The sequence below is a fragment of the Podarcis gaigeae genome (genome assembly GCF_964106915.1).
Source record: "Podarcis gaigeae genome assembly, chromosome: 1".
Lineage (NCBI taxonomy): Eukaryota > Metazoa > Chordata > Lepidosauria > Squamata > Lacertidae > Podarcis > Podarcis gaigeae.
This window is the reverse complement of record NC_139678.1, coordinates 118,552,278-118,577,514: the sequence shown is the minus strand read 5'-3', so window position 1 is coordinate 118,577,514 and position 25,237 is coordinate 118,552,278. Positions and strand designations below refer to the sequence as shown.

Here is a 25,237-nt window from a genome sequence, read left to right as displayed (position 1 = left end):
TGATCTGCGGGTTTACTTCGGGGGCTATTCCCCCCCCCTTCTTCCCGCCCCGCCTGATGGAACTGAGAGCTGCAGATGGAGCACGAGAGAAAAGATACAGAACTGAAGCAGCATCTTCGTAGCTTGGACTTTGTTTTGCGCGAAAAGTGGTTGCTGCTTGTAGTTATTTAATTGCAGTGTTTCATCAGCTGGTGTCTTGAGCAGCAACCTCTGGAAGTGAAGGGCTAAAAAGCGGCGTTGCTCTCCAAAATTATCTGGTCCCTTTTAACTTTGTATTTCAGCTGGTGGACTAAAATCCTTTATTTTGGCTGCTGGTCCCTTATTTTCAAGGCTACTGGTCCCTTATTTTCAAATCTTGACAGCTATGGTGAGCACTCAGGGCTGATTTCCTTCAGAATGGAGAGCTTTGATCTTCTTGCAGTCCATGGGACTCTCAAGAGTCTCCTCCAACACCATAATTCAAAAGCCTGAGGCAGAAGCTATTAAAAGAGCCTGGTTGCCGTCGGCCTCCAGGGAGCAGCGAGTGGACACCACCTCGCGGGGAGGAGGGAGAGGCAGCCTAGGCACCAAAATAGGAGCTGCTGCTGCGGCTGCTGCCGCGGTGCAGGCCACCTGCTCGCGGACAGCTTGGCTAACAGCGCCTCTTCTTCCCAAAGATGGTCAAAGAACGGGTCGCGCCGGGTGCCGCTGCCTGAGGAAAGCGCCGCCGCCTTTGCTTTCCCCAAAAAGATTCGCGGCCAATACTTCTGACCCGCGCACACTCGCGGGGGAATTGCAACCGGTCGCCCGGGGGCGCAACCGGCGCGCAGCGAGCCCATTTTTTTGCCGGTCCCCCTAGGTCAGAAGAGAGGACAAGGCAGCAAGAGGCGAACTGGCGGGGTCTCTCCTCCAGCAACCTCAATAATGACAGCCCCCCCCCCCGCCTCCATGCGCGCACAAGGGCCATCCTGAGGGGAGCGCGCGCTCCACGCGCAGCAGCCTGAGGCGATAGACGCGCGCGGCGAGGGGGCCGCCTTTTGTCTCGCGCTTTCCCCCTTAATTTCGGGAAGCGGGCGCGCGCCTCCACTCCTCCGCGCTCGCGCCGCCGCCGAGGTTGCGCGTGGAGAGCAGGTGGGTCTCCGCGCGGCGCTGTGTGTTTGTTTGTGTGGGGCGGGGTGTCTCTGTCACGATACACGCGCGCGCGCGCGAGAGAGAGGGGTGTCTGTTTGGGTCGCGCTCTCGGCCTTTGGGAAATGTCTGGAGAGGCAGGCGACCACCTTGGCTCTCCCCAAACCAAGCCCGTTTCCTATCGAAGGCAAGGCGAGGGCTTCCCCCCCCCCCACTAGTCTTCTTTCCGAGCGCGCAGAACGAAACGCGGCAGACGCGTGACTTCGAATTGGCTCCTTTTTGTCTCGCTGCCGGTGCAGGACAAACTGCTGGCTTTTGTCTGCAGCCGCCGGTTTCGGATTTAGGTACAGTATAAGCTAAACAAGCTATAGCTTAGGGCCCCACTCTTGGGGGGGGGGGCAAAAAAATCACGAGTCTGTAAATTGTGCTTCTAAAGGAACTTTTGTTATTTCCAAATGCCAGTGTGTTTGCATTATTTTGTTATGAATAAAAAATCATTTTAAGTTAGAGCTTAATTATTTCAATATTAATATACTTCTTAATTGTGTTTCACTATTAATATACTTCTTAATTGTGTTTCACTATTAATATACTTAATAATAATAATAATAATAATTTATTATTTATACCCCATCCATCTGGCTGGGTTTCCCCAGGTACTCTGGGCGGCTTCCAACCAAATATTAAAATACAGTAATACATCAAGCATTAAAAGCTTCTCTAAACAGGGCTGCCTTCAGATGTCTTGATAAAATGATAAAAAATCATTTTAAGTTAAAGCTTAATAATTATTTCACTATTAATATACTTCTTGTGTTTCACTATTAATATACTTAATAGTAATAATAGTAATAATAATTTATTATTTATACCCCGCCCATCTGGCTGAGCTTCCCCAGCCACTCTGGGTGGCTTCCAACCAAATATTAAAATACAGTAATACATCAAACATTAAAAGCTTCCCTAAACAGGGCTGCCTTCAGATATCTTCTAAAAGTTTGGTAATTGTTGTTCTCCTTGACATCTGGTGGGAGGGCATTCCACAGGACGGGCGACAATACCAAGAAGGCCTTCTGCCTGGTTCCCTGTAACATAATTGTATTTTACTGTTAATATACTTCTTAATTGTATTTCAGTTCAACAATGATTTTGATAAAATGCATATTTTGTTATGTGCAAATGGCTTTGGATACCTCTTAGGTCCGTAAATTACCATATAGCATATATTCCACACAAAAAGCAGCGACAATTTGTTGTTGACAAAGGGCAGCTGGACATATAAAGGGCCCCATTGCCTTCAGTAGCTTAGGGCCTCATCAAACCTAAATCTGGCCCTGGCAGGCACTGTGTTTTTGAACGCGTGCATAGCAGCAGGAGCCCAGACTTTCTTGCGCTCTCGTGTGCGGTGCTGCGTCCGGTGATCCTAAGGGAGAAGTTGCAATCCCACTTAATGGGGGAAGTCCAGTAGGTTACGCAGCTGCAAATAAAACGTTCCGAGCGTGCTGTAAAGTTGCATTGTACAAATGTGACACTAGATGGCTATAGTGAGCTATGGCAAATTCAATACTTTATATGTTTTTCAAAACGTTTTATTTATTTTTTTAAAAAGCTTTTAGCCACTCTGGATGGCTCCCAACAGAATATTAAAACACCATCAAACATTAAAAACTTGCCTTCAGATGTCTTCTAAAAGTCAGATAGAATAAGAATAAATAAGAATTTTCACAACGTTTTTTATACGTGTCTTGATTCCACCTAGGACTTACTTCCAAGTAAGCCTGTTTAATGTAGCGCTGTAAGTCCCATTACATTAAACGGGAGTCACTCCCTACTAGCCGTGCAATCCTACGACGCATGTCCACTCAGAAGTAAACCTCATTGTGTTGCATGGGTTTTACTCCCAGATAAATGTCCTTAGGATTGCACTGATTCATGTTTCATATGCTTTAAAAAAAATAAAAAAATTCAATGATTGGTCATTGAACCGAATACAAGTTTTTGGAAACTGTGAAGTCAAAATTTTATTTTATTTCTATTTTAACCATCCCATCTGGTGCCTGTTAATTGAGAGATGTATTGCTATATAAGTAATAATAATAATAATAATTTATTATTTATACCCCGCCCATCTGGCTGGGCCTCCCCAGCCACTCTGGGCGGCTTCCATAGAAACCAAAAATACAGTAAAATATCACGCGTTAAAAACTTCCCTGAACAGGGCTGCCTTAAGATGTCTTCTGAATGTCAGGTAGTTGTTTATCTCTTTGACATCTGCTGGAAGGGCGTTCGACAGGGCGGGCGCCACTACCGAGAAGGCCCTCTGCCTGGTTCCCTGTAGCTTTGCTTCTTGCAATGAGGGAACCGCCAGAAGGCCCTCGGCGCTGGACCTCAGCGTCCGGGCAGAATGATGGGGGTGGAGACGCTCCTTCAGGTATACTGGACCGAGGCCGTTTAGGGCTTTAAAGGTCAGCACCAACACTTTGAATTGTGCTCGGAAACATACTGGGAGCCAATGTAGGTCTTTCAGGTCCGGTGTTTTATGGTCTTGGCGGCCGCTCCCAGTCACCAGTCTAGCTGCCGCATTCTGGATTAGTTGTAGTTTCCGAGTCACCTTCAAAGGTAGCCCCACGTAGAGTGCATTGCAGTAGTCCAAGCGGGAGATAACCAGAGCATGCACCACTCTGGCGAGACAGTCTGCAGGCAGATAGGGTCTCAGCCTACGTACCAGATGGAGCTGGTAAACAGCTGCCCTGGACACAGATTTGACCTGTGCCTCCATGGACAGCTGTGAGTCCAAAATGACTCCCAGGCTGCGCACCTGGTCCTTCAGGGGCACAGTTACCCCATTCAGGACCAGGGAATCCTCCACACCTGCCCGCCTCCTGTCCCTCAAAAACAGTACTTCTGTCTTGTCAGGATTCAACCTCAATCTGTTAGCCGCCATCCATCCTCCAACCGCCTCCAGACACTCACAAAGGACCTTCACCGCCTTCAGTGGTTCTGATTTAAAAGAGAGGTAGAGCTGGGTATCATCCGCATACTGATGAACACCCAGCCCAAACCTCCTGATGATCTCTCCCAGTGGCTGCATGTAAATGTAAAAAAGCATGGGGGAGAGGACAGAACCCTGAGGCACCCCACAGGTGAGAGCCCAGGGGTCTGAACACTCATCCCCCACCACCACTTTCTGAACACGGCCCAGGAGGAAGGAGCAGAACCACTGTTATGACAGTGCCCCCAGCTCCCAGCTCCTCAAGACGGTCCAGAAGGATGTTATGGTCGATGGTATCAAACGCCGCTGAGAGTATGTTTGTTTATACAGTATATATTCTTTCTTTCAAAAGAAATAGAGCATTGTCTGAGGTCATTTGATGCTGTTCCATTGTTAAACAAGATGGTTAGTGCCTGGGCAGGAGCCTGATGTATCCTACTTTAATATTTTCTTAATGTATATAAATTATTAAAAATAAAATAGTTTTAATCCAGACAGGTGGAGTTATGGAGTTATGTTGAAATCCATGGGAGAGATGGGGGGGGGGGCAAGGTAGGGATAAGGAGCTTGTTTAGGATTCAGGAGAGTACAAAAGTTACATAATCGTAGTGATTTAATGTGATTAATTATTTCAGCAGCAGCATGCTTGCTAGAGCTGATGGAACCAGGGTGACTGGTTCTAGTACTTGCATATACAGTGCTACCTCGGGTTAAGAACTTAATTCGTTCTGGAGGTCTGTTCTTAACCTGAAACTGTTCTTAACCTGAGACACGACTTTAGCTAATGGGGCCTCCAGCTGCCGCCGCACGATTTCTGTTCTCATCCTGAAGCAAAGTTCTTAACCCGAGGTACTATTTCTGGGTTAGCGGAGTTTGTAACCTGAAGCGTATGTAACCTGAAGCGTCTGTAACCCGAGGTACCACTGTACAACTTCCATTGAGTCAGGAGGGCCTTAAAATGATATTTCCAGGGAAATATTTATTTTAAAGTTTCTTTTCCTCAAGTATATTCTGTCTACAGTCTTATATCAGTAGTACACTACTTTAACCTTCAGGTGGGTATACACTTTTATCTAAAATATGGCAAGACATAGTGATGGTGTCCACAAAAGGCAATTTATACTGGAACTAGATAAAGAAGATGATCATGAGCCCATTCTTCCATAAGTGTGCATTTACTTATTAACACCTCATTTACTTGTTGTTACCTAACACTAGACTTAGCTCTTTGTATTTCACGCCTTATGGACTCTACCGTATTGTGGGAGCCAGATCTGGATTTTCTTATACCTTCTCCTTTTTGGAGTACCCCTGGTATGAGAAAATCTGGATTGAAGTGTGGGAGGACAGTGCTTTGGAGGAGAGCATCATATGGACAACAGAGAATTAATGGAGATACAGGAAGCTTAATGTCTCCATTAAACAACAGTATGGATGAGCCCAGAATGAATACAGTGGTACCTCGGTTTGCGAACATCTCAGAAGTCAAACTGGAAGTAAAGGATTCCTTTTTCGAATGCGCCTCAGACGTTGAACAGCTTACACTGCGTTTTCAATTTTCTCTATTAAATTTGCAGACCGCCCTTTGCACCTTGGTTTTCGAACGTTTCGAATGGTCTTCCAGAACAGATTATGTTCGAAAACTGAGGTGCCACTGTATATTAATTCAGTAGGGCTTACTTCTCAGTAAGCAGGCTCTGCAATCTTCATTGCTTTACCATTTCTTGACATTTTATTGCAGTGATGGCATTGACTGAGCAGGAGGAATATACCTATATATACAGAGACAGCTCTCATCCGGTGGAGTTCTTGGATGCATTCAGAACATTCTACCTTGAAGGTGTATTCACTGATATTGCCCTTCAGTGTGCGTCAGGTGTGGTTTTCCATTGCCACAAAGCTGTGCTAGCTGCTTGCAGCAACTATTTCAAGGCCATGTTCACCTCTGACATGAAAGAGAAGACTAAGAACCAGGTCAAACTTTCTGGGCTCAGTCCCACAATACTGGAATCCCTGGTGATTTACGCTTACACATCAGAGATTCAAATAACAAAGAGAAATGTCCAAAGCCTGCTCCAAGCAGCAGACCTCCTTCAGTTTGCCTCTGTGAAAAATGCCTGTGAGCGGTTTCTGATACGGCACTTGGATGTCGACAACTGCCTAGGAATGCACTCCTTTGCAGAATACCACGTCTGCTCAGAGCTGGAGAAGGAATCTAGAAGGGTATTGTTATCGAGATTTGATGAGGTGTGGGCGCAGGAAGAATTTTTGGAAATCAGCAGCGAGAAGCTCCAGTTTATTCTCTCCAGAAAGAACCTCGGCCTTTGGAAAGAGGGGGCAGCCGTGGAACCCATTGTTAAGTGGATAGCCTACGACGTGGAAAAAAGAACCGACTGCATTTATGATCTGCTGAGCTGCCTCGAAGCCGATTTAGATGAAATGTATCTGAGGTCGGCTTTAAGTTTGCACAAGAAAAGCCGGCTGAATGAAAACAAGATCCGGTCTCTGATACACAACGCGCTGCGCCCCAACCCAAAGGCAGTTCCTACGAGGTCTACGGCTGTTATGTACATCATAGGAGGGTACTACTGGCATCCTTTATCGGAGGTGCATGCATGGGATCCAGTCGCCAATGTCTGGATCCAGGGAGCTGACATGCCGGACCACGCGAGGGAAAGTTATGCAGTTGCTAGTCTGGGGCCCAACATTTATGTGACAGGCGGCTATAGAACAGACAATATAGAATCCCTGGATGTCATGTGGATATACAACTGTGAAGCCGACGAATGGGTTGAAGGCTGCCCGATGCTTCATGCAAGGTACTACCACTGCGCAGTTACCTTGAGCGGCTGCATCTATGCTTTAGGGGGTTACAGAAAAGGGGCTCCAGCTGAAGAAGCAGAATTCTATGACCCTTTAAAAAAGAGATGGGTCCCTATTGCAAACATGATTAAAGGTAAGTGGAATATTGCATGCTTATTCGTATTTTCGCATGTGTCTTTTAAAAAATCAATGAATATTTTCCCCCTCTCCCCCCTAGGATACACAATTTATTTTTTTGTTCAAGCTTTTAAAAGACAGCCTGATCAGCCTTCTGCCCATGAAAAGAAATGTGTGAGATGCAATTGCTTGAGTGAAGAAACATTGTCAGTTGCCTTTTTCACTTAGAATTTATGTTTGGCTATTACAACGGAATTTCTGCTCCAACACAATCTTTCACTAAGTTTGTTCTGGTATAAGCTTTTGTGTGTATACACACTTCTTCAGATACATGCATGCACACAAAAGCTTATACCAGAACAAACTTAGTTGGTCTATAAGGTGCTACTGGACATTTTATTATTATTATTATTATTATTATTATTATTATTATTATTATTATTATTTCTACTGCGTCAGACCAACACGGCTACCTACCTGAATCTACAATCTATCACTGTAGCTTAAGCTTCAAGTGCATTCATTGTTCTTATTAGCTGTTCATAACTCGTTATCAGGAGCACATTTCTCTTAATGTTTTGGATATTATTGTCTTCTGTTAAATCATTTGAAGTTCTTGTGTTGCCTTCCTCAACAAATTTCAAATGAAAATATACAAACTTGTGCATTCTCACAAGCTTGATCAGCAGAACACATTGCCATACCTACCTTGTTTCTTCTTAAGCATTGAAAAAACCAGCTCTGTGACCAAATGCAGATCTATAATTATTGGAAAAGCTTCAAGATGAACCAGAAAAAGCCTTTAGTGTATAATTTATTATGAAATCATTTAAAATACTGAATTTCTAGTTCTGTATTTCTATACCATTACACCATTGCTAATGTATTAGTTGTATTACTAACTTGATGGTGAATGTTGCTCTGTTTTAAAGCTTTTTAGCAATTTCAGTTTTTATTAATTAGGGGTTGGGAATGCCACAGCCTGTGTCCTGAATGAAGTTATCTATGTCACTGGAGGTCACTATGGTTATCGGGGAAGCTGCACTTACGACAAAGTTCAAAGTTACCACTCTAATATTAATGAATGGAATGTCATCACCACCAGTCCGTATCCAGGTAAGCTTTACTTCCACTCAGTGGTTTGAATACAGTGGTACCTCGGGTTACATACGCTTCAGGTTACATACGCTTCAGGTTACAGACTCCGCTAACCCAGAAATAGTGCTTCAGGTTAAGAACTTTGCTTCAGGATGAGAACAGAAATCGTGCTCTGGCGGTGCAGCAGCAGCGGGAGGTCCCATTAGCTAAAGTGGTGCTTCAGGTTAAGAACAGTTTCAGGTTAAGTACGGACCTCCAGAACGAATTAACTACTTAACCTGAGGTACCACTGTAATTGCCTTCCAAAAGCAGCAATTTGCCTGTTTTTCTTCCAAGAAAAGAAATATCTGCAGCTGCTCTGCTGGTTTGCACCCACACGTTAACATTCAAAAGCTCACAGCCAGCTAGCAATACTAGGGCATTAACAGGCATTGTTGAGTAACCCACTTCCTTGCAGGGAAACCACTGCTGACTCACAGAACCTGCTGCTCCCCCTTCCTTTGCTGTTTCTGCCTGTTCAGTTTCCCCCCAGTGCTTTTGTATTATGGCCCCCACACTCTGCTCCTACTGTACTTCTACCATTTAGGGATTGTAGATTTGGAAGGTGTGGGAATGTTCAGGGAGGCAGGAGAGGATATATTGTTTATTAATAATATCCTTCCTAACTTGCGCCAGCAAGTTCTATAATTTAGCCGAGTTTTAACATTCCCCTTTAAATGCCCAGTGGATAGCTGGTTGCAAGCTTGTTTAAGCTTCTCACCATAGATTTCTGGTAAGATCCCTTCCTTCTCCATCTTCCTTTCATTGCGTAAGCTGCCGTGACTGCAGTCACTCGGGCTAACCCCCCATATGGGGTAGATCCACATGTATATATCCCTTTGGAATTAAGTCTGCCTTCAGGGATCCAACTGTGAACTGATGATGTGAATAAACTACTTTTATATATCTTAAATAAGATTGTGGCGTGTTTATTCTTTTAAGAGGGAAATAAGGGATCTTACCAGGAATCTATACAGTGGTACCTCGGGTTAAGTACTTAATTCGTTCCAGAGGTCCGTTCTTAACCTGAAACTGTTCTTGACCTGAAGCACCACTTTAGCTAATGGGGCCTCCCGCTGGTGCCGTGCCGCCACCACATGATTTCTGTTCTCATCCTGAAGCAAAGTTTTTACCAGAGGTACTATTTCTGGGTTAGCGGAGTCTGTAACCTGAAGCGTATGTAACCCGAGGTACCACTGTACTGAGAAGCTTAAAAAACCAGCTACCTGCAGTGCGTTTAAAGGGGAATGTTAAAACTCTGCTAAATTATAGAACTTGCTAGCGCAAGTTAGGAAGGATATTAATAAAAAATATATCCTCTCCTGCCTCCCTGAACATTCCCACAGAAGGGACCCTGTGGACCATCTAGTCCAGCCCCCTGCAATGCAGTATGCAGCTGTTCCATTCCGGGATTGAACCTGCAACCTTAGCATTCTCAGCACCATGCTCTAACCAACTGAGCAATCCTGCTGCCTGCCCTTTTTCTTTCTTTTCTTCAAATGCTTATTCAGTGTTTTTCGGCACTCTCTGTTTTATCTGTAGAATATGGGCTGTGTTCCATTGCTCTGGAGAACAAGCTGTACCTTGTGGGTGGACAATCGACGGTGACGGATTGCTATGACCCAGAGCAGAATGTGTGGAAACAGAAGGCTGATATGATAGAAAGAAGGATGGAGTGTGGCGCTGTCGTCATGAATGGATGCATCTATGTGACGGGAGGCTATTCCTCTTCCAAAGGGTCGTATTTGCAGAACATTGAGAAGTACGATCCTGAATGCGATACATGGGAAATTGTGGGGAATCTCCCCAGTTCTATGCGCTCGCATGGCTGTGTCTGCCTGTACAGTGTGCTAGAGGCTGAAAATGCCACTTATGGGACAAGGAACTAATAATATAAGGAGCCCAAAACTAGAGGAAGGTGACCCACCACCTAATGATGGGACTTAGCCTATGGTATTCAGTCACTATGGAACACTACTCGGTTTGGCTTTTATTGACACTAAGCCTAGTGCATCAACTCCAGTTAAGCTCCAATATTGTTGATACAAGGGCTACCACTTCTTTTGTTACTACTGTTCTCTGCCCTACAAGCAATGTGAATGTTTGGTTGCTGCCAGAGTCAGATCTGATTAACTGTTGGGGGGTTAGGGCAGGCATAGGCAAACTCCGGTCCTCCAGGTGTTTGGGACTACAATTCCCATCATCCCTAGCTAACAGTGGTCAGGGTTGATGGGAGTTGTAGTCCCAAACATCTGGAGGGCCAGAGTTTGCCTATGCCTGGGTTAGGGTTTTATATTTCTAAAGGGAGGACAAACATTGGTTTTTTGTGTGTGTATGAACCAAGTTATTTTTTGCACCAAATAAGGTGTTAAAGCCCATGTTAAACAGGGATGAAGAGGAGCCTGTGACCTTCCATATATTGCTAAACTCCAAGTCTCATCAGCATGACTGATGGTCATGGATGATAGGTGCCGCAGTCCAAGGCATCTGGGAGAGGTTCTCCATCTCTGGTATAACATCTCCATTTTATCTCAGGATCATAGCAAACTGCAGACTTGGGCTTCTCATAATACCCAGCACAATCCCCCCGCCCTTTCCACTCTGCCCTTGACATTTGGAAAGTTGATTGGCTTTACGTACAAGCTCTGTAAGGGTTAGGGTGAACTCAGCAGGTTAGTCACTATTTTGTGATATTTTTAATTGGCCCTAAAATAGTTATTGTGCTACTGTTGCTTTTGGATTTTTGTCCAAGAGACAGACACCACCGCCTACAATTTATGTCTAATGAATAGGTGGCATCTACACTACAGGTTGACCTCTTTATTAATTTTATGGTACTACTGTGTTGCCGTTGTGTATGAACGGTACAATAGCTGTCAAAATAAAATATAGGTGGGGTGTGTAGAAATGAGCACAACTCCCTAATTTTAGGGTCATATGAGGTTAGGCAGTGGTACTTTCTTGGATCTGACTGGGCAGAAGACCTCGCTTTCTGTACATTACCTAACTCGCTACCCTATAAATTTGAACAATGTGCTTTTCAAATGCATTTTGGACTAGACATGTTTTGTTTATCTTTCATAGTTGTAAAACTACTTTTGTATATCGTGTTTGTGTTTCAGAATGACGATCTAAAAATGACTTTTTGAAAATGTAAACAATTGAATTTGTGGTCTAGGCCACTGACGATAACCAGCTGCTTATAAAACGTTGCTGCCTTTTCTTTATTTGACTTACATAGCACCAAATGCTAAGCCAAACTATGCCTTACCATGAACAAGCAAGTGTGCAACTAGGAAGTCATGGCCACTTCACTCCTACCCTGGTCCTGCAGCTATCATGCTACAGACTCCTATACCATGGTTTGACTTAGCATTCCATGTAAACCTGAGTTTATGGTTTGTCTTCCCTGATAAGTCAAGCAGAAACCTTGGGCACAGCTCATTGCGGAGCTTTGAGGAAGACAAAGCATGTGCCCAGGTTGGCACATAATGTTAATGGCTTGGTTCCTGGAAGCATGGCAACCACAGGAATGGAGAGGGTGAGGAGCAAAGCAGTCACAAGAATTTTAAGAATTACTAACTATTTGGATTTTAGTTCAAAAGTACCAGCACTGTAATATCACTTCAGTACTTTTCTTATTTCCAAAAAGGTTGCTTCACCAGCACAATGATAGCAAATACTAAGAAAAGGAGCCCACCTGTAACAGTTTCAGGATGACAATGCAGGAGACATCAGCATAAATGTTTACAAACTGCGAGTGCCACTGTTCCAGTCACGACTTCAGAGTTATTACTATACCTGGAACATTATTATTTATGGAAGCAGAAAAGGATTAGAATGTAGAGCTTTCAGGTTCTCGTTACAATTGTATTTATTGTTGTTGTTTATATTTAATTTATATTTAATTCACATTTAGTATGTTGTGCATTTGATAAATATTTGTAAACTGTGATATACTTTCAGAAGTAAACAAAAAGCTGCACTGTTTTCTAAATTATAAGGAATACACTACTTGAAACCCTTTTTCAAGATGTGCTCATTACCTTTGGGGAAAAATAAAAGACTAATCTAATACCTTCCCACTGAAAACACAGGCAACCCCCAACTTGTGCAGGGCTTGCATTCTGGGACATCACTCGCTTCCGTGACGAGCGGTACCTATTTATCTACTTGCACTTTGACGTGCTTTCAAAATGCTAGGTGGGCAGGAGCTGGGACCAAGCAACAGGAGCTCACCCCGTCACGGGGATTCGAACTGACGACCTTCTGATCGGCAAGCCCTAGGCTCTGTGGTTTAACCCACAGTGCCACCTGCGTCCCACATACAGTATTGGTAGTGCCAAAAATGGGAGTTGCCTCTAGTACATCTGGAAATGTGTTTAGGACCAAGAGGGAAGAATACCGTTTCCTTGAAGTAACCTCAGCCATTTTTTCTCAACCATGCGAACAGGCTTTCAAGAAGTGATCAAATAAATAATTATATCATTGGCTACAGTCTGGGTGGGGTGTGGTGGGGTATACTTACGCAATACATCAATAGGCACGCCATCGTGCCTTTTGTACGTTCAGGTCCCATGCATTAGAAATATACCCCATTTCTCAGTGAATGTGTTATCTGACTGTAGTTACGTACATTAATTTAATCACAAATGCAGTACACCAAATCCCCAATAACCAATCTGACATTAATGGAAACGTTTTGTTTTTTCCTGTTTATGGAAAATTCTATGGAAGTTCACACTACTTTGAAGACTTCAATCCCGTTTGACTGACCTGAGCAAGGGGATAATAACCCGCAGCTGAAAAGCAGGGCAATGGTTGTGCTTAATCATCACAGGTCAAATGAGATATGTTATGCCCATATCTGCACCCGATTGCCAAACAGGTGGGTGCTGCAGCTTATGATTAATCAATAATCAGAGATGTGTACTTCATACATGCTCAGACAGGTGCTTTATTTAATTTTTTATTGATTACCTAGCTTCCAAGGCGAGCTGCGAGGCTGTCGTCACTTCCAGCTTTAATAAAATCGATAGTTTAGCTATGCTATGCTATGCTATGCTATGCTATGCTAAAAAAACAAACGAGGCTGGCTTTACCCTGAATATTTTTTACTACCAGAAATTTCTTCCTGATGTTTAGCCATAGAATGGCACGCAAGACGATCATATTAGGAGCTGCACGGTGCGCGCCCGCTTCCTCTTGCCGGTGGAGGCAGAGATCTTCGCAAACCGTCCTGACAACCCGCTGCTCGCTGGGCACCTTCCGAGGATCCGGATTCAGGAGGCGGGCGCCGCGGAAGCCCAGCCCTCGTGGGCCGGGCCGGGGAAAGGGGTGCGGCCAGCGCCGCACAGGCTGCTGGGCTGGCCGGCGAGAGGAGGACGGGAGCGCGTAAAGGCGCACGGAGAAGCGGCGCCGGCGGCCTACGCGATCTAGAGAAGGAGAGGCCGGGGTTTGCTTTGGGCGAAGGTTGGTTCGTTTCCGCGGGCGCGTAATCCTGGCTCCGGGGCTTTTGGGGAGCGCCTGCCTTACGCGCGGCTGCCCGGAGCTCGTTCCAGGCTTGGGTGGAAGTCCCCACGTGCGTCCCGGGTGGGCTCCCCGGGTGGGATTTCGGGCTTCGCCGCACCGGGTGGGCAGGTGGGTGGGGAGCGAGGAGGGTCGGCTTGCTTGCGCGCCTCCGCCGGCGACGGGTTCCCACGACGAGGCCTGCTCTTTCCCCCCAACCCGCAAACAGGGCCCGTGTGCGCGCAGCAGAAGGAAATGCTGGAGGTTCAAAGCCCAGGAGAGTTGAGATTTCTTTCCCCCGGGCGCTTGCTCGCTGTAACGCTCTCCAGACGTGACCTACACTTGTAGGTCAAACCCCGGAATGTGGTGATCGTGGGGTTTCTTTGGGGAGCACGGATGCGCCGCTTGGCGTGATGGGGGGAGTGATCCTCTCTTTCCCCGCTTTAAGGCTTCCCACGCGTGTTTTTTCTTGGCTTTGCTTTTAACGCACGCGAAGGCGGAGCGGGGAACTTCTCGGAACACGCAGGCGACGTGTTCAAGGGAGAAACTTGCATTTTAAACGCCCAGGGAGCTTTTTCCTATTGGAGGTGGCCGGCGAGGAAGAGCACCACGCTGCGCTCTTGTGCGCGCAGGTTTGGACCACGTGGAGGATGGCTTGATTGGCAGCTGGGAGTCCTTTACTTCAAATGCTCATGGAGGAGTGGCAAAGGCTCGACTTTCCGATCCTTCGGGTTTTTGTTTTGCTTCCCTTTCTCACCTGAGTAATACACAAGAGAAGAGTTCTCTGATTTTTTTGTAGTATCTCATTTGGTAAAAGTGAGGTCAGGCTGATATCAGCCATGCGGCGTGACTTATTGGAATCGGTGGCCGGTGGCCGGTATCTAGAACTAGTGGCGCTCTTTAATCTCTTAGTGTTTCTCAAACTTGGATATCCAGCTGTTGTTGGACTACAACTCCCATCATCCCTAACTAGCAGGACCAAGTGGTCAGGGATGATGGGAGTTGTAGTCCAACAACTGCTGGGGAACCCAGTTTTAAGGTAAGGGTCCAGCAGCACAGACTGTTTAGTAGGGCTGGGCAATAAATCACCATACCATTGAGTCAACCTGTGCAGTGGTACCTCTGGATACGTACTTAATTCGTTCCGGAGATCCCTTCTTAACTGTTCTTAACCTGAAGCACCACTTTAACTAATGGGGCCTGCCGCTGTGCTGCCAGAGCACAATTTCTGTTCTTATCCTGAAGCAAAGTTCGTAACCCAAGTTATTATTTCTGGGTTAGCGGAGTCTGTAACCTGAAGCGTATGTAAACCGAGGTACCACTGTATTGAAATAACATTGTGATAAATGTTTCAACAAGGCAATATACCTGTGAACAAAAGATGGACACTTGACAACTTCCCAGGGGGTAGCTCTGCTGAACAGGATACTTTGCAGATTCTTTGCAGATAATTTTCAGGCATGGTGTCTTCAGCTATGTTTGCCCTCTCCTTCATCCCTCCTAACTGCTAAGAAATCATCTTTCTACTTAAAGGTAAAGGACCATTAGGTCCAGTCGTGGCCGACTCTGGGGTTGCAACGCCCATCTCGCTTTATTGGCCAAGGGAGCCGGCGTACAGCTTCCGGGTCATGTGGCCAGCATGACTAAGCCGCTTCTGGCGAACCAGAGCAGTGCACGGAAACACTGTTTACCTTCCCGCCGGAGCAGTACCTATTTATCTACTTGCACTTTGACGTGCTTTCAAACTGCTAGGTTGGCAGGAGCAGGGACCGAGCAATGGGAGCTCACACCGTCGTGGGGATTCGAACCGCCGACCTTCTGATTGGCAAGTCCTAGGCTCTGTGGTTTAACCCACAGCACCACCCTCCTCCTCTTTCCACTTGGAGTACAGCTAATTATTCAGAGCCTGCTAGCAATACAGGAGGGACCCCCCCACACACACACAGCTAGACAAAGAGGCAAAGTAAACAAAGAACTGGAAGACATTTCTTCCCTCACCCCTGAAAAAAAGAGGGGGAAGAGTTTTTATTTTCATTTTTTGGTGGTGTTTATGTTGTTGGTTCTGCCTAAATAGCTTTTCTCCATATCAGAAAGGAAGGGATTGTTATTGTTGTTGTTGTTGTTATTTAAAGGGGACTATCTTTTTGCTTACTAGCCCTCCCTTTGATAAAAATGGAGAGATTGGTGGGATGAGGACTTGGGGGGGGTGAGGTGGAGGGGAGAAGATTGGTGACAGACTATGTATAGATCGAACTTTTGAATTCTGTGGCGACTGTTGAAGAAGATTTAGAGACTTCAGCTGTAATCATTTGTATTAGTCTATAAATAGTGTTTAGTGCCATTGTTATTGGCCACCGTGTTGTGTTATATTGTTCAGAGTGTTCGAAATTGGCCAGGAGCATTTTGCACTGAGTTAATGGCCACTTGTCATCTCCTGGAGGTGCACACCTGGGGATTGTTGGATCTTGACTGTTTTCATACACTAATACCCGCAATCCTATAGAACTCTATCAGCCATATCTTAACTGCACAATTTCAGGAAGCAAAATGCTTTCAGTGCTCAGCCTTAACAAGAGCAGTGAACAATGCTGTAGTTAATTGTTGTAGCTTAGCTTCACTTACCATACTTTTCCGTGTATAAAGGTAAAGGGACCCCTGACCATTAGGTCCAGTTGTGACCGACTCTGGGGTTGCGGCGCTAATCTCGCATTATTGGCCGAGGGAGCCGGCGTACAGCTTCTGGGTCATGTGGCCAGAGCAGCGCACGGAAACGCCATTTACCTTCCTGCCGGAGTGGTACCTATTTATCTACTTGCACTTTGACGTGCTTTCGAACTGCTAGGTGGGCAGGAGCAGGGACCGAGCAACGGGAGCTCACCCCGTTGTGGGGATTCGAACCGCTGATCTTCTGATTGGCAAGTCCTAGGCTCTGTGGTTTAACCCACAGCGCCACCCACATCCCTTCCGTGTATAAGACGCCCCCTATTTTGGGGGGCTCAAATTTAAGAAAATGGGGGGGAGATGTTGAGCTCTTTTTTGAGAAGGATTGCTGAGAGTTGTAGAGCTTTTTGGGGGTGGGGGATTACCCTGGGTTGTTCAACTTTTTTAAGGGGAGGTTGCCAAAAATCACTCACCTGCACGCGTAGCAAAATCCGACTCGTCTGTCCCCTTGCCAGCAGAAGCTGACAATAGCCCGCCCAATTGGCGCAGCATCAGCCAGTCAACACCACCCATTGACGCAGCAACCAATAACACTCACAATAGCTGTTGACAGCTGTGGCAGCAACCAATCAAATGTCCCCCCTATGCACTACCCAGGTATAAGATGAACCCCATTTTTTAGCATGATTTTTACATAATAAAACTTAGTCTTATACACATAAAAGTATGATACCTCACCCCGCTGCCCTCATAGTTTGAAGGACTTTCTCATGTTATGAATGATCTGTGTCACCATTAAGAAAAAGAAGTCAGGATATATGTGGACTGTCCCTTGATAAAGTGACTTTTCTTCTTTTAAGTTCTCAAATTTCTTAATCCAGCTCAAGCTTGTCAGCAGAACTTGCCAGGTGTTTTAACTGATAATCAGTCACAACCGGTCCATCCTTTGAAAATAATTTCATTTAAAAACGTTTGTAGCATTAACGTGAAATGTTTTGTAATGTGAAATTAAGAGGTTGATTTGTAAACAAGAATGTGATATTTTAAGGTGACTATAGGATAAGGAAATGACTACGGGAATGCGAAAAATATGTTATAGACTATAGGGGTGTCAGAAAGAGAGATAGAAGGAAGTCTAATCTCATTTTGAGCAAATAATATAAGTTGTGAATATGTGTATTGAATTAAATGAAATATGGAAAAATTCAATAAAAATTATGCTTAAAAATTGAAAATAATTTAGAGTTGTCTTGCCCCAAAATGGCAACTAGACATTCTGTTTCGGTGACTAATCTTGGTTTAAGGAGCTGTTTGGTGTCTAGCTTATACACCTGAGTTTCTAACAGGGGCTCATGGTCCTCTGCTGCCCAAAGGGCAGGGCCGGCCCACCCATGAGACAAGTGGAAGCAACCACCTCAGGTGGCAGGACCTGATGTAGATAGTGACTCACCCCTACTTCCCTGGCTGGGAGGGGGACTGCATTCTGCAGCTCGCCTCAAATGGCAAAATATATTGGGCCGGCCCTGCCAAAGGGTAACGGATAGCACTATTTCTTATTTTCATTAGGCACTACGGGGAGATGCTAGATGTCCTGAACCTGTGCCAGGAGGTGGTTCAGATCAGAAATGTGGGGCGTATTTTTTTTAGACTTGCTTGGAAATCAATATACCGTACATTTACAACAGCGTTTGAAATTTGCCAGGTGCATTTTGCATCTGGTCATCGGCCACTTGCGACCAAGTGAAGATGCCCAGGTGTCAGGATGGCGCCTGATGTTTCCGCCATCTGGCCTGGGAATCCTTCGGTCTTGCCTGTTTTCACACACCAGCAACACATCCTGTAGAATTCAACCTGTGATATTTTATCTGCACAATCGGGATCAATTTCAGGAACCAAAAAGTCATACTGAAAATCATTACTTTTGAGCCGTCTGGCCAAAAGAAGGCAATCAGGCATTTCATTTTGGCGATGGTCAGGGTGGATTTGATTTAATTCAGATTGATTTAAATCACGATTTAAATCACTAGTCATTAAGACTTGATTTAAATCAATTTTTTTACAGAAATATTCATTCTTGCTGGTATAATCTTAATATCTACAACCAGATAAAGCTTTCATTTTTTGAATAATAAATTTTCAGAGTAGTTTTTACAGTTATATCAAAAATTACTGATTTGGTTATACTATTAGAAATAAAAAGACAGGTTATTATGAAATTATTGTTTATATTTGGACAACTTTTCTGCTTTACTGTACTGGAAGGAGAAAAATAATCATTTCCTTAATAACAATTTAAACAATTTATTTAACCAAAACAATAACTTTATAGCATATGTAGCCATGTTAACTGATGTGGTTAAACAATTAAAAAAACACAACTTAGACGGAGTTTTAAGACACATGAAAAACTTAAAACAAATCCTTATTTCCTGATGAATAGCCTTTGGACTATAATGTAACTTAAACAGAAAACTATCTTTAGAAAAAATCATCCAGAAGCATTTAAATAAAAAAAATCTGGTTTTTAAAATTCTTTTTTTTTAAAAAAAAATATATATAATATTTGATTTTTATCCACCCTGGTGACTGTAAACCTGTTTGCTGCCTAGTTTATATATCTGTGTTCCTAACACAGATTTAAATGAAGAACATTCTATAATAATAGAGGCAATTGCTGATAAAGTGTGGTCTACACCATTTAAATGAGCCCTAGTGCTTAAATGATACGAAATGTCGCTCTGATTACAGGTGGCGAAAATGGCCGAAAATGGAGACAGCGAAAACATGTCTGACTTGGAAAGGAAGGTCTGCCAGCAGATTGAGGTATGAATATTGAGACTAGCATAGCATTAATGCAAAAGGCCTATTATAAACTTTGTGTAGCTGTCTTAAAATGAGGATTCCTCACAGCTTAGAACTGTTTTATTCCTAGTATCAGCCTGATGTTTTGGAATAGGACCCCTCATCTGCACAGCTTTGCTCGCTGATTGCTGATAAAGTACAATACTTCTTAAGTTGAACAGACTTTTGTAAAAACAAAGATTAAAAACAGCCTTGAAAAGTCAGGCAAGAAGCTATAAAGGGTTCTGCAGCTGCAGAAATTCTCCGTTTGTTCTGATGATGCATGAGACGAGACGCAGTTCAGGAGACTGAGATACAGTCCAGAATTGAATTGTCAGAACAATTTTAAGCACCTACAAATTGTGACCAGTGTCACAATTGCCTTTTGTGGGGTGGGGGGTTAACTCAATAATGTAGTTTCATCTGTGCTGATATTTTTCATACATCAAGCTTCTGGCAAGCAGTTTGTAATATAAAACCATTGAGGGAACGACGTTAAGGCATTTTAAAATGTTGAATGGAAACCCGGACGTTTTTCACCTGGCGCTCAGAAATTTGTGCCGTAAATTCTGATGACGCTCTTAAGAAAGGCTTATGGAAGCTGATTTCTCTGTGCTAAATGAGGCAGTAGGTTGTCTTTGGCTTCTAATATTTGTGTTGTTCTTCGTACTTGCGTCATAGTACTATTTTGGCGACCACAACTTGCCACGGGACAAGTTCCTCCAGGAGAAGATCAAGCTGGACGATGGCTGGGTGACTTTGGAAACGTTAATCAAATTCAACAGGTGCTTATTCAAAGTTAACTTAAAGGAATGGGAAGCGGGGACGGGGTTTTTGTTGAGTCCTAGGAGTCCTGCCTCCCTCATCTTCTCCCCTGTGCTTCATCCCATGTTGTCCAGCAAGGCTTTAAGGCAGACATCTTCAACCTTGGCCCTCCAGATGTTTTGAGACTACAGTTCCCATCATCCCTGACCGCTGGTCCTGCTAGCTAGGGATCATGGGAGTTGTAGGCCAAAAGCATCTGGAGCAGCCTTTATCAACCTGTGGGTCCCCAGATGTTGTTGGACTACAACTCCCATCTACCCTAGCTAGCAAGGCCAGAGCTCAGGGATGATGGGAGTTGTAGTCCAACAACGTCTGGGGACCCACAGGTTGAGAACTGCTGATCTGGAGGGCCAAGGTTGAGGAAGCCTTCTTTAAGGGGTTGCAGGTGAGGAAAAAACTACAGGTTGAGGAGTAAAACTACTTCTGTGACCTTACGTAACCTTATTTTGGCATCCAAGCCAGTATGTTCAGTAGAAGGTAATGGTTTCAGTTTTAAGGATTTGAATGCAATGCAAACAATATTTTATAATATTTTTAATGAATTTAGTACAAAGCCAATAAAAGCCACATTATCACAGTACCCAATCACAATCCAATTAAAAACCGAATTAACAATTCGAGGTGACTTCTGTGCATTGGGTTTCAGGATATGAGGTTCTTATTTCTTCCTGCTTTCATAATCTTCATTAATCCATTTACAGCAGTTCCTATCTTAATCCTTTGTTTAACAGCCACTGGTTTCTTGACTTTCATTTGTAGTTGCAAATTTATTAACTTTCTTTTCTACAAAAGGAGTTTGTGTCCAATACGTTTCCTATGTGATATATTGATTTTCCATCTATTTCTTCATTTTTCCTGATGTAATCCAATCATAAAGGGCACCTACGCTTCCACATTTTGTATTTAGAGGAGACATAATATAATTGATCTTTTTTTTTTTAAAAAAAGAAGACGACGAAAATAAGCTCTTTTTACCTACCTTTCTACCTTCCTTCCTAGGTTAAATCGACTCACAAAAGACTTTGATGTAATAGTGGGGGCGTTGAAAAAATCAACAACTGAGCTGATGGAAATTAGCGAAGACAAAGCTAAAGTCCGAAGATCTCCAAACAAACCTTTGCCGGAAGTGACAGAACAATATAAGAACGCGGTTAAAAGCAGATCTGTGTATATTGTAAGTGGGAACGATATGTGTTTTAATGCAGATGGATTTCAAACGTTCTAGTTTGGAGGACCCCAGTCCTGCATGAAAATTTCTTTGACACCCTGCGTGTTGCAAAGGATTCTGGGAAGCATATTGTAGGCCCTGGATTTCACTAGGCTCAGTGAATTGAAAATGCACTCTTCCTCAGGGAAGATCTACAGTGCTACCTTGGTTCTCAAGCTTAATCTGATCTGGAAGTCCATTCCAAAACCAAAGCGTTCCAAAACCAAGGCACCCTTTCTCATAGAAAGTAATGCAAAATGGATTAATCCGTTCAAGGTTTTTAAAAACAACCCTTGAAACAGCAATTTAACATGAATTTAACGAGACCACTGACCCATAAAATGAAAGCATTAAACAATGTACTGCAGTCACACAATCAAGCCATCAGTAGCTGAACTGGGTTCCAAAAGCAAAACAAAAAGAGCCACAAAATAAATAGCAAAAACAGACAGACCTCAGCGTAACACTCAAAACGGAAGTGTGGCTCTCAAGTTGGAAGCATAACACTCAAAGCAGAGCACATTCAGCTTCCGAAAAAGGTTTGCAATCCAGAACGCTTATTTCTGGGTTCGCAGTGTTTGGGTTCCAAGGCGTTTGAGAACCAAGGTACCACTGTACTATAAAAATGATGAAACTGAGGCTTCAGGGCCCCTAATCCCAGAGGAGCCTCAGAAACGACTTTAGCCCACAATGCTTTAAAAAAGCTGGGTCTAGTCGACGCAAGTTGAGTCGCACAACTCAAATTGATTATTTTTTGGTTGTATATATTTCAGGGTGGGTTTGATTTACATCACATCAATTGAAATCACTAGTCAGTAAGACTTGATTTAAATCATATTTTTTTACAGAAAGACTCATTCTTTCTGGTATAATCTCAATATTTACAACCAGATGAAGGTTTCATTTTTGGAATAAGAAATTTTCAGAGTAGTTTTTGCAGTTGTATCAAAAATGGCTGGTTTGGTTATACTATTAGAAATACAGAGATTATTGTGAGGTTTAATAAGTTAACTGTTTATATTTGGACAACTTTTCTGATGTACTTTATTGGAAGGAGAAAAATAATCATTTCCTTAATAACAATTTAAACAATTTATTTAACGAAAACAATAACATGTATCCATGTTTGTTAACTGATGTGGTTAAACATTAAAAAGAAACACCTTAGACTAAGTTTTAACACACATGAAAAACATAAAACAAATCCTTATTTCTTTGGACTGCAATGTAACTTAAATAGAAAATGATCTTTGGAAAGATTTTTCCTTGAAAAGCATTTTATTTTAAAAATCCAATTTGAATTAAAAAAACCTCCGATTTAAATAAAAAAAACCAGTTTTTTATTATTTTAAAAATCATTGATTTTTATCCACTGTGCCCCATATTATGTTGCCTGGTAAACGAGCAGTTTAGCTTAAGTTGGCTAATTCTGCTTGACATTCAATTTTTGCTCATCATGAGGGAGGCTCTCAAATATCGTTCTTTACCGCTATCCCTCCAGCTTATGGGTATTGTTCACAAACCGGCAGCAAGACTACACCCATGTAAATACCCTAAACGTCTCCAGATAGGTGTTTGCATAAACATGTCTCTGAATATGAAGTCACTGACCGAATCCTCAATTTTCAGAAAGGTTTCCCACAGGATGCAACCCTTGATGATATCAAGGAATGGCTAGATAGTAAAGGCAAAGTTGAAAACATTCAGATGCGGAAAACCATTCAGAAAACGTTCAAGGTAACTCCTTTTCGTCGAAGCTCTTTTCAGTTATTATTTTTTCCTGTGGGAATATTCCACCAATCTAAATTCAAACACCTCCTTTCTTACCTCCTTCAGGGGTCAGTATTTGCAGTTTTTGACAGCGTCGAATCTGCCAAACAGTTCGTTGAAACTCCAAACCAAAAATACAAGGACACGGAGCTTATTGTACTTTTCAGGTAAGTTCTGTATTTGATATCGTAATGCTTTGGACTTATAGATTGTTACTAGTCACCCAGTGTGTTACTATTAGTATTCAAAGCCCTTAACAACATGGGACCAGTTTACCTGCAAGATCGCCTTGCCCATATATGCCCACTTGACCTCTTTGATCTGCGGAGCTGGAGCTGTCGCAGAATACCAGATCCACATTTGTCAAAAATTGGATCTCTTAGTGTAATGGCATCTAAACTTTGAAACTCCTTGCCTGTTGACACTAGGTAGGCCTTTTCACTGTACCCATTTTGGCGCCCGCTAAAAACACTCTTGTTATACGAGCTTATCCAGGTATATGTAGAGTATTGCGTGTTTTAATCTGTTTTTAGTTTATTGCTGATTTGATTTGATTTTTTAAATAAAAAAATACTTTAAATTGTTGTACTTAACCAATTTATTGGTTTTATTCTTTTTGCAAACTGCTTTGAGGTGTGTGGGCTTTATAAAAAAAAAAAAAGAATTACATTTAATTTTATTTCACCTTTAATTTGTATACCGCAAGGCAGTTTACAAGCCGAAGAAGCAACAAAATAGTCAGCAAAGATAATAAAATGATCCGATGCAAAAAAAAAGTCACAGTAACTTTGAAATAAGCAACTTTTGTCAAAGAAAGCAATATTCAGTAATCCATTAGAATATTATAATAAACAGTAAAAATCGGCAAATAATAGTCTATCAAGTGGTGTATACATTTTATGAAATAAAAACCCCGAGACTTAACTTTGAAGTAGGATTGGCAGCCTGCTAAGGACAGGGAAGTGTATTACTCTAACCATCAGATACATCAGACTTCTCTGTGTTTCTAACCAGTATACGGTCTCTCTTTCTCCCTCCTGCTCCTAGATTTGATCCTTATAGTGACTCAGTGAAATATGTTAACCTGAAAGATGGTGGCCAGCTGGCCCAAGTCACTGTTAGCCTCCCGACTAAATTCCCCATCATGCCTGTGGGCTTTGTTGACTGAGCAACATCTGAAGGGATGCAGGCTAGCCACCACCGAAATTCGGATTTGAATCCGGCCTAGGTCCGAATCCCATTCCGCCTTCCTGCTCCCATCACTTTCCTCCAAGGCAGCTTTCCCTGACCTGGAGCCCTTCATCTGAATAGGTGACCTTGGATATTGGGACTTGTAGGGCATCAGATGTGGGAATGTTGTGGATAGTAGGAGAGGATATATTGATTAAATATTATCTTTCCTCACTGAATCCTAGTGAGTCAGTAGCAGAGTACATTCCCCAGTCTATTGCAGGAGGTTCGTTGGTAGATTCGTTTGAATCTCTTTACTTAAGCCAGTGGTGTCCAAACTTTTTTCAAAGAGGGCCACATTTGATGACGTGAAGGGCCGTGGGGGCCGGCCAAAGTTGTTGAGCTATTTACCCCAAAGTTGTTTTTTTAGGGTTGAGCTGAGCTTCTTTTAGGATTGAGGGTTTTTTTGCATTTTACCCCAGGAAATAAACTATCACAGGGGCCAGATTAAACTGACCGGTGGGCCGGATTGGGCCCCCAAAATGGACTTTGGACATGCCTTACTTAAGCAATCCGATCTGGCTTTGTCCTGATTCCTGGCAATTTCCCCTTTTATCCCTCTTAAAAAGACACAACGGTCTTCTTTTAAAAGTACTAAGAAGTTTACTCACATTCAGTTCACAGTTGATTCCCCAAAGGCAGGCTTTAGCTTGGAGTTACAGAAGAGAGTTGGAGCTCACGTGCTGCTGGCTGAGAGCCAGCAGACAGCAAAATACATTAGTATCAGAAGAGAGCAGCAAAAGAGTCAGATAGGAAGATGGTTGTGTGACTGGCCTTTTACTCAGAGTCATGCCCATCTACCTGGTCACATTCGGGGAGGATGCTCTAGACAGGTGTGACAGGAAGTCCTCCTGGCTGGAGTAACACGCCCCCTGTCTGTGTCCACTCTGGGCAAACAGGAAGTGTTGTACTTGACTGCTTATGTTACATCGCACACCAAGTTGTAAAGGCAAGCTTTGATAGCCTTGGTGAAGGAGCCTACGATCAAGGCTGGAGTGGACTTTTGCTTGTAAGTCTCT

The 25,237-nt window shown here is 43.4% G+C and overlaps 2 protein-coding genes across 3 annotated transcripts in view; both read left to right on the top strand.

The window, feature by feature from the left end:
• The first annotated feature begins 583 nt into the window (after positions 1–583).
• KLHL23 (kelch like family member 23) lies at positions 584–11,861 on the top strand. 2 transcript variants are annotated; one of them, XM_083709332.1, is made up of 4 exons: positions 584–1,110; positions 5,841–7,055; positions 8,003–8,155; positions 9,719–11,861. In XM_083709332.1, the coding sequence occupies exons 2-4, from the start codon at positions 5,843–5,845 to the stop codon at positions 10,063–10,065; spliced, it is 1,713 nt and encodes a 570-aa protein (XP_083565458.1). In that variant the 5' UTR covers positions 584–1,110; positions 5,841–5,842; the 3' UTR covers positions 10,066–11,861. The 2 variants fall into 2 exon arrangements, with proteins under 2 accessions (XP_083565458.1, XP_083565459.1); XM_083709333.1 differs by lacking the exon at positions 584–1,110 and adding an exon at positions 1,324–1,451.
• Positions 11,862–13,489: 1,628 nt separating this feature from the next.
• The window catches only part of SSB (small RNA binding exonuclease protection factor La), a 20,883-nt gene continuing 9,135 nt past the window's right edge, over positions 13,490–25,237 (top strand). Inside the window, exons 1-6 of the mRNA XM_083712247.1 lie at positions 13,490–13,648; positions 19,094–19,168; positions 19,868–19,971; positions 21,011–21,185; positions 22,848–22,955; positions 23,055–23,155. Coding sequence (XP_083568373.1) covers positions 19,103–19,168; positions 19,868–19,971; positions 21,011–21,185; positions 22,848–22,955; positions 23,055–23,155 — 554 coding nt within the window. The 5' untranslated portion in view covers positions 13,490–13,648; positions 19,094–19,102. The remainder of the gene's footprint in view (positions 13,649–19,093; positions 19,169–19,867; positions 19,972–21,010; positions 21,186–22,847; positions 22,956–23,054; positions 23,156–25,237) is intronic.

Bases quoted from the DNA above. Each gene is read 5' to 3' on its own strand.
- KLHL23 (XM_083709332.1), top strand. From the start codon at position 5,843: ATGGCATTGACTGAGCAGGAGGAATATACCTATATATACAGAGACAGC. The intron at 7,056-8,002 runs GTAAGTGGAATA...TTTATTAATTAG, and splicing joins TATTGCAAACATGATTAAAG to GGGTTGGGAATGCCACAGCC. The intron at 8,156-9,718 runs GTAAGCTTTACT...TTTTATCTGTAG, and splicing joins CACCACCAGTCCGTATCCAG to AATATGGGCTGTGTTCCATT.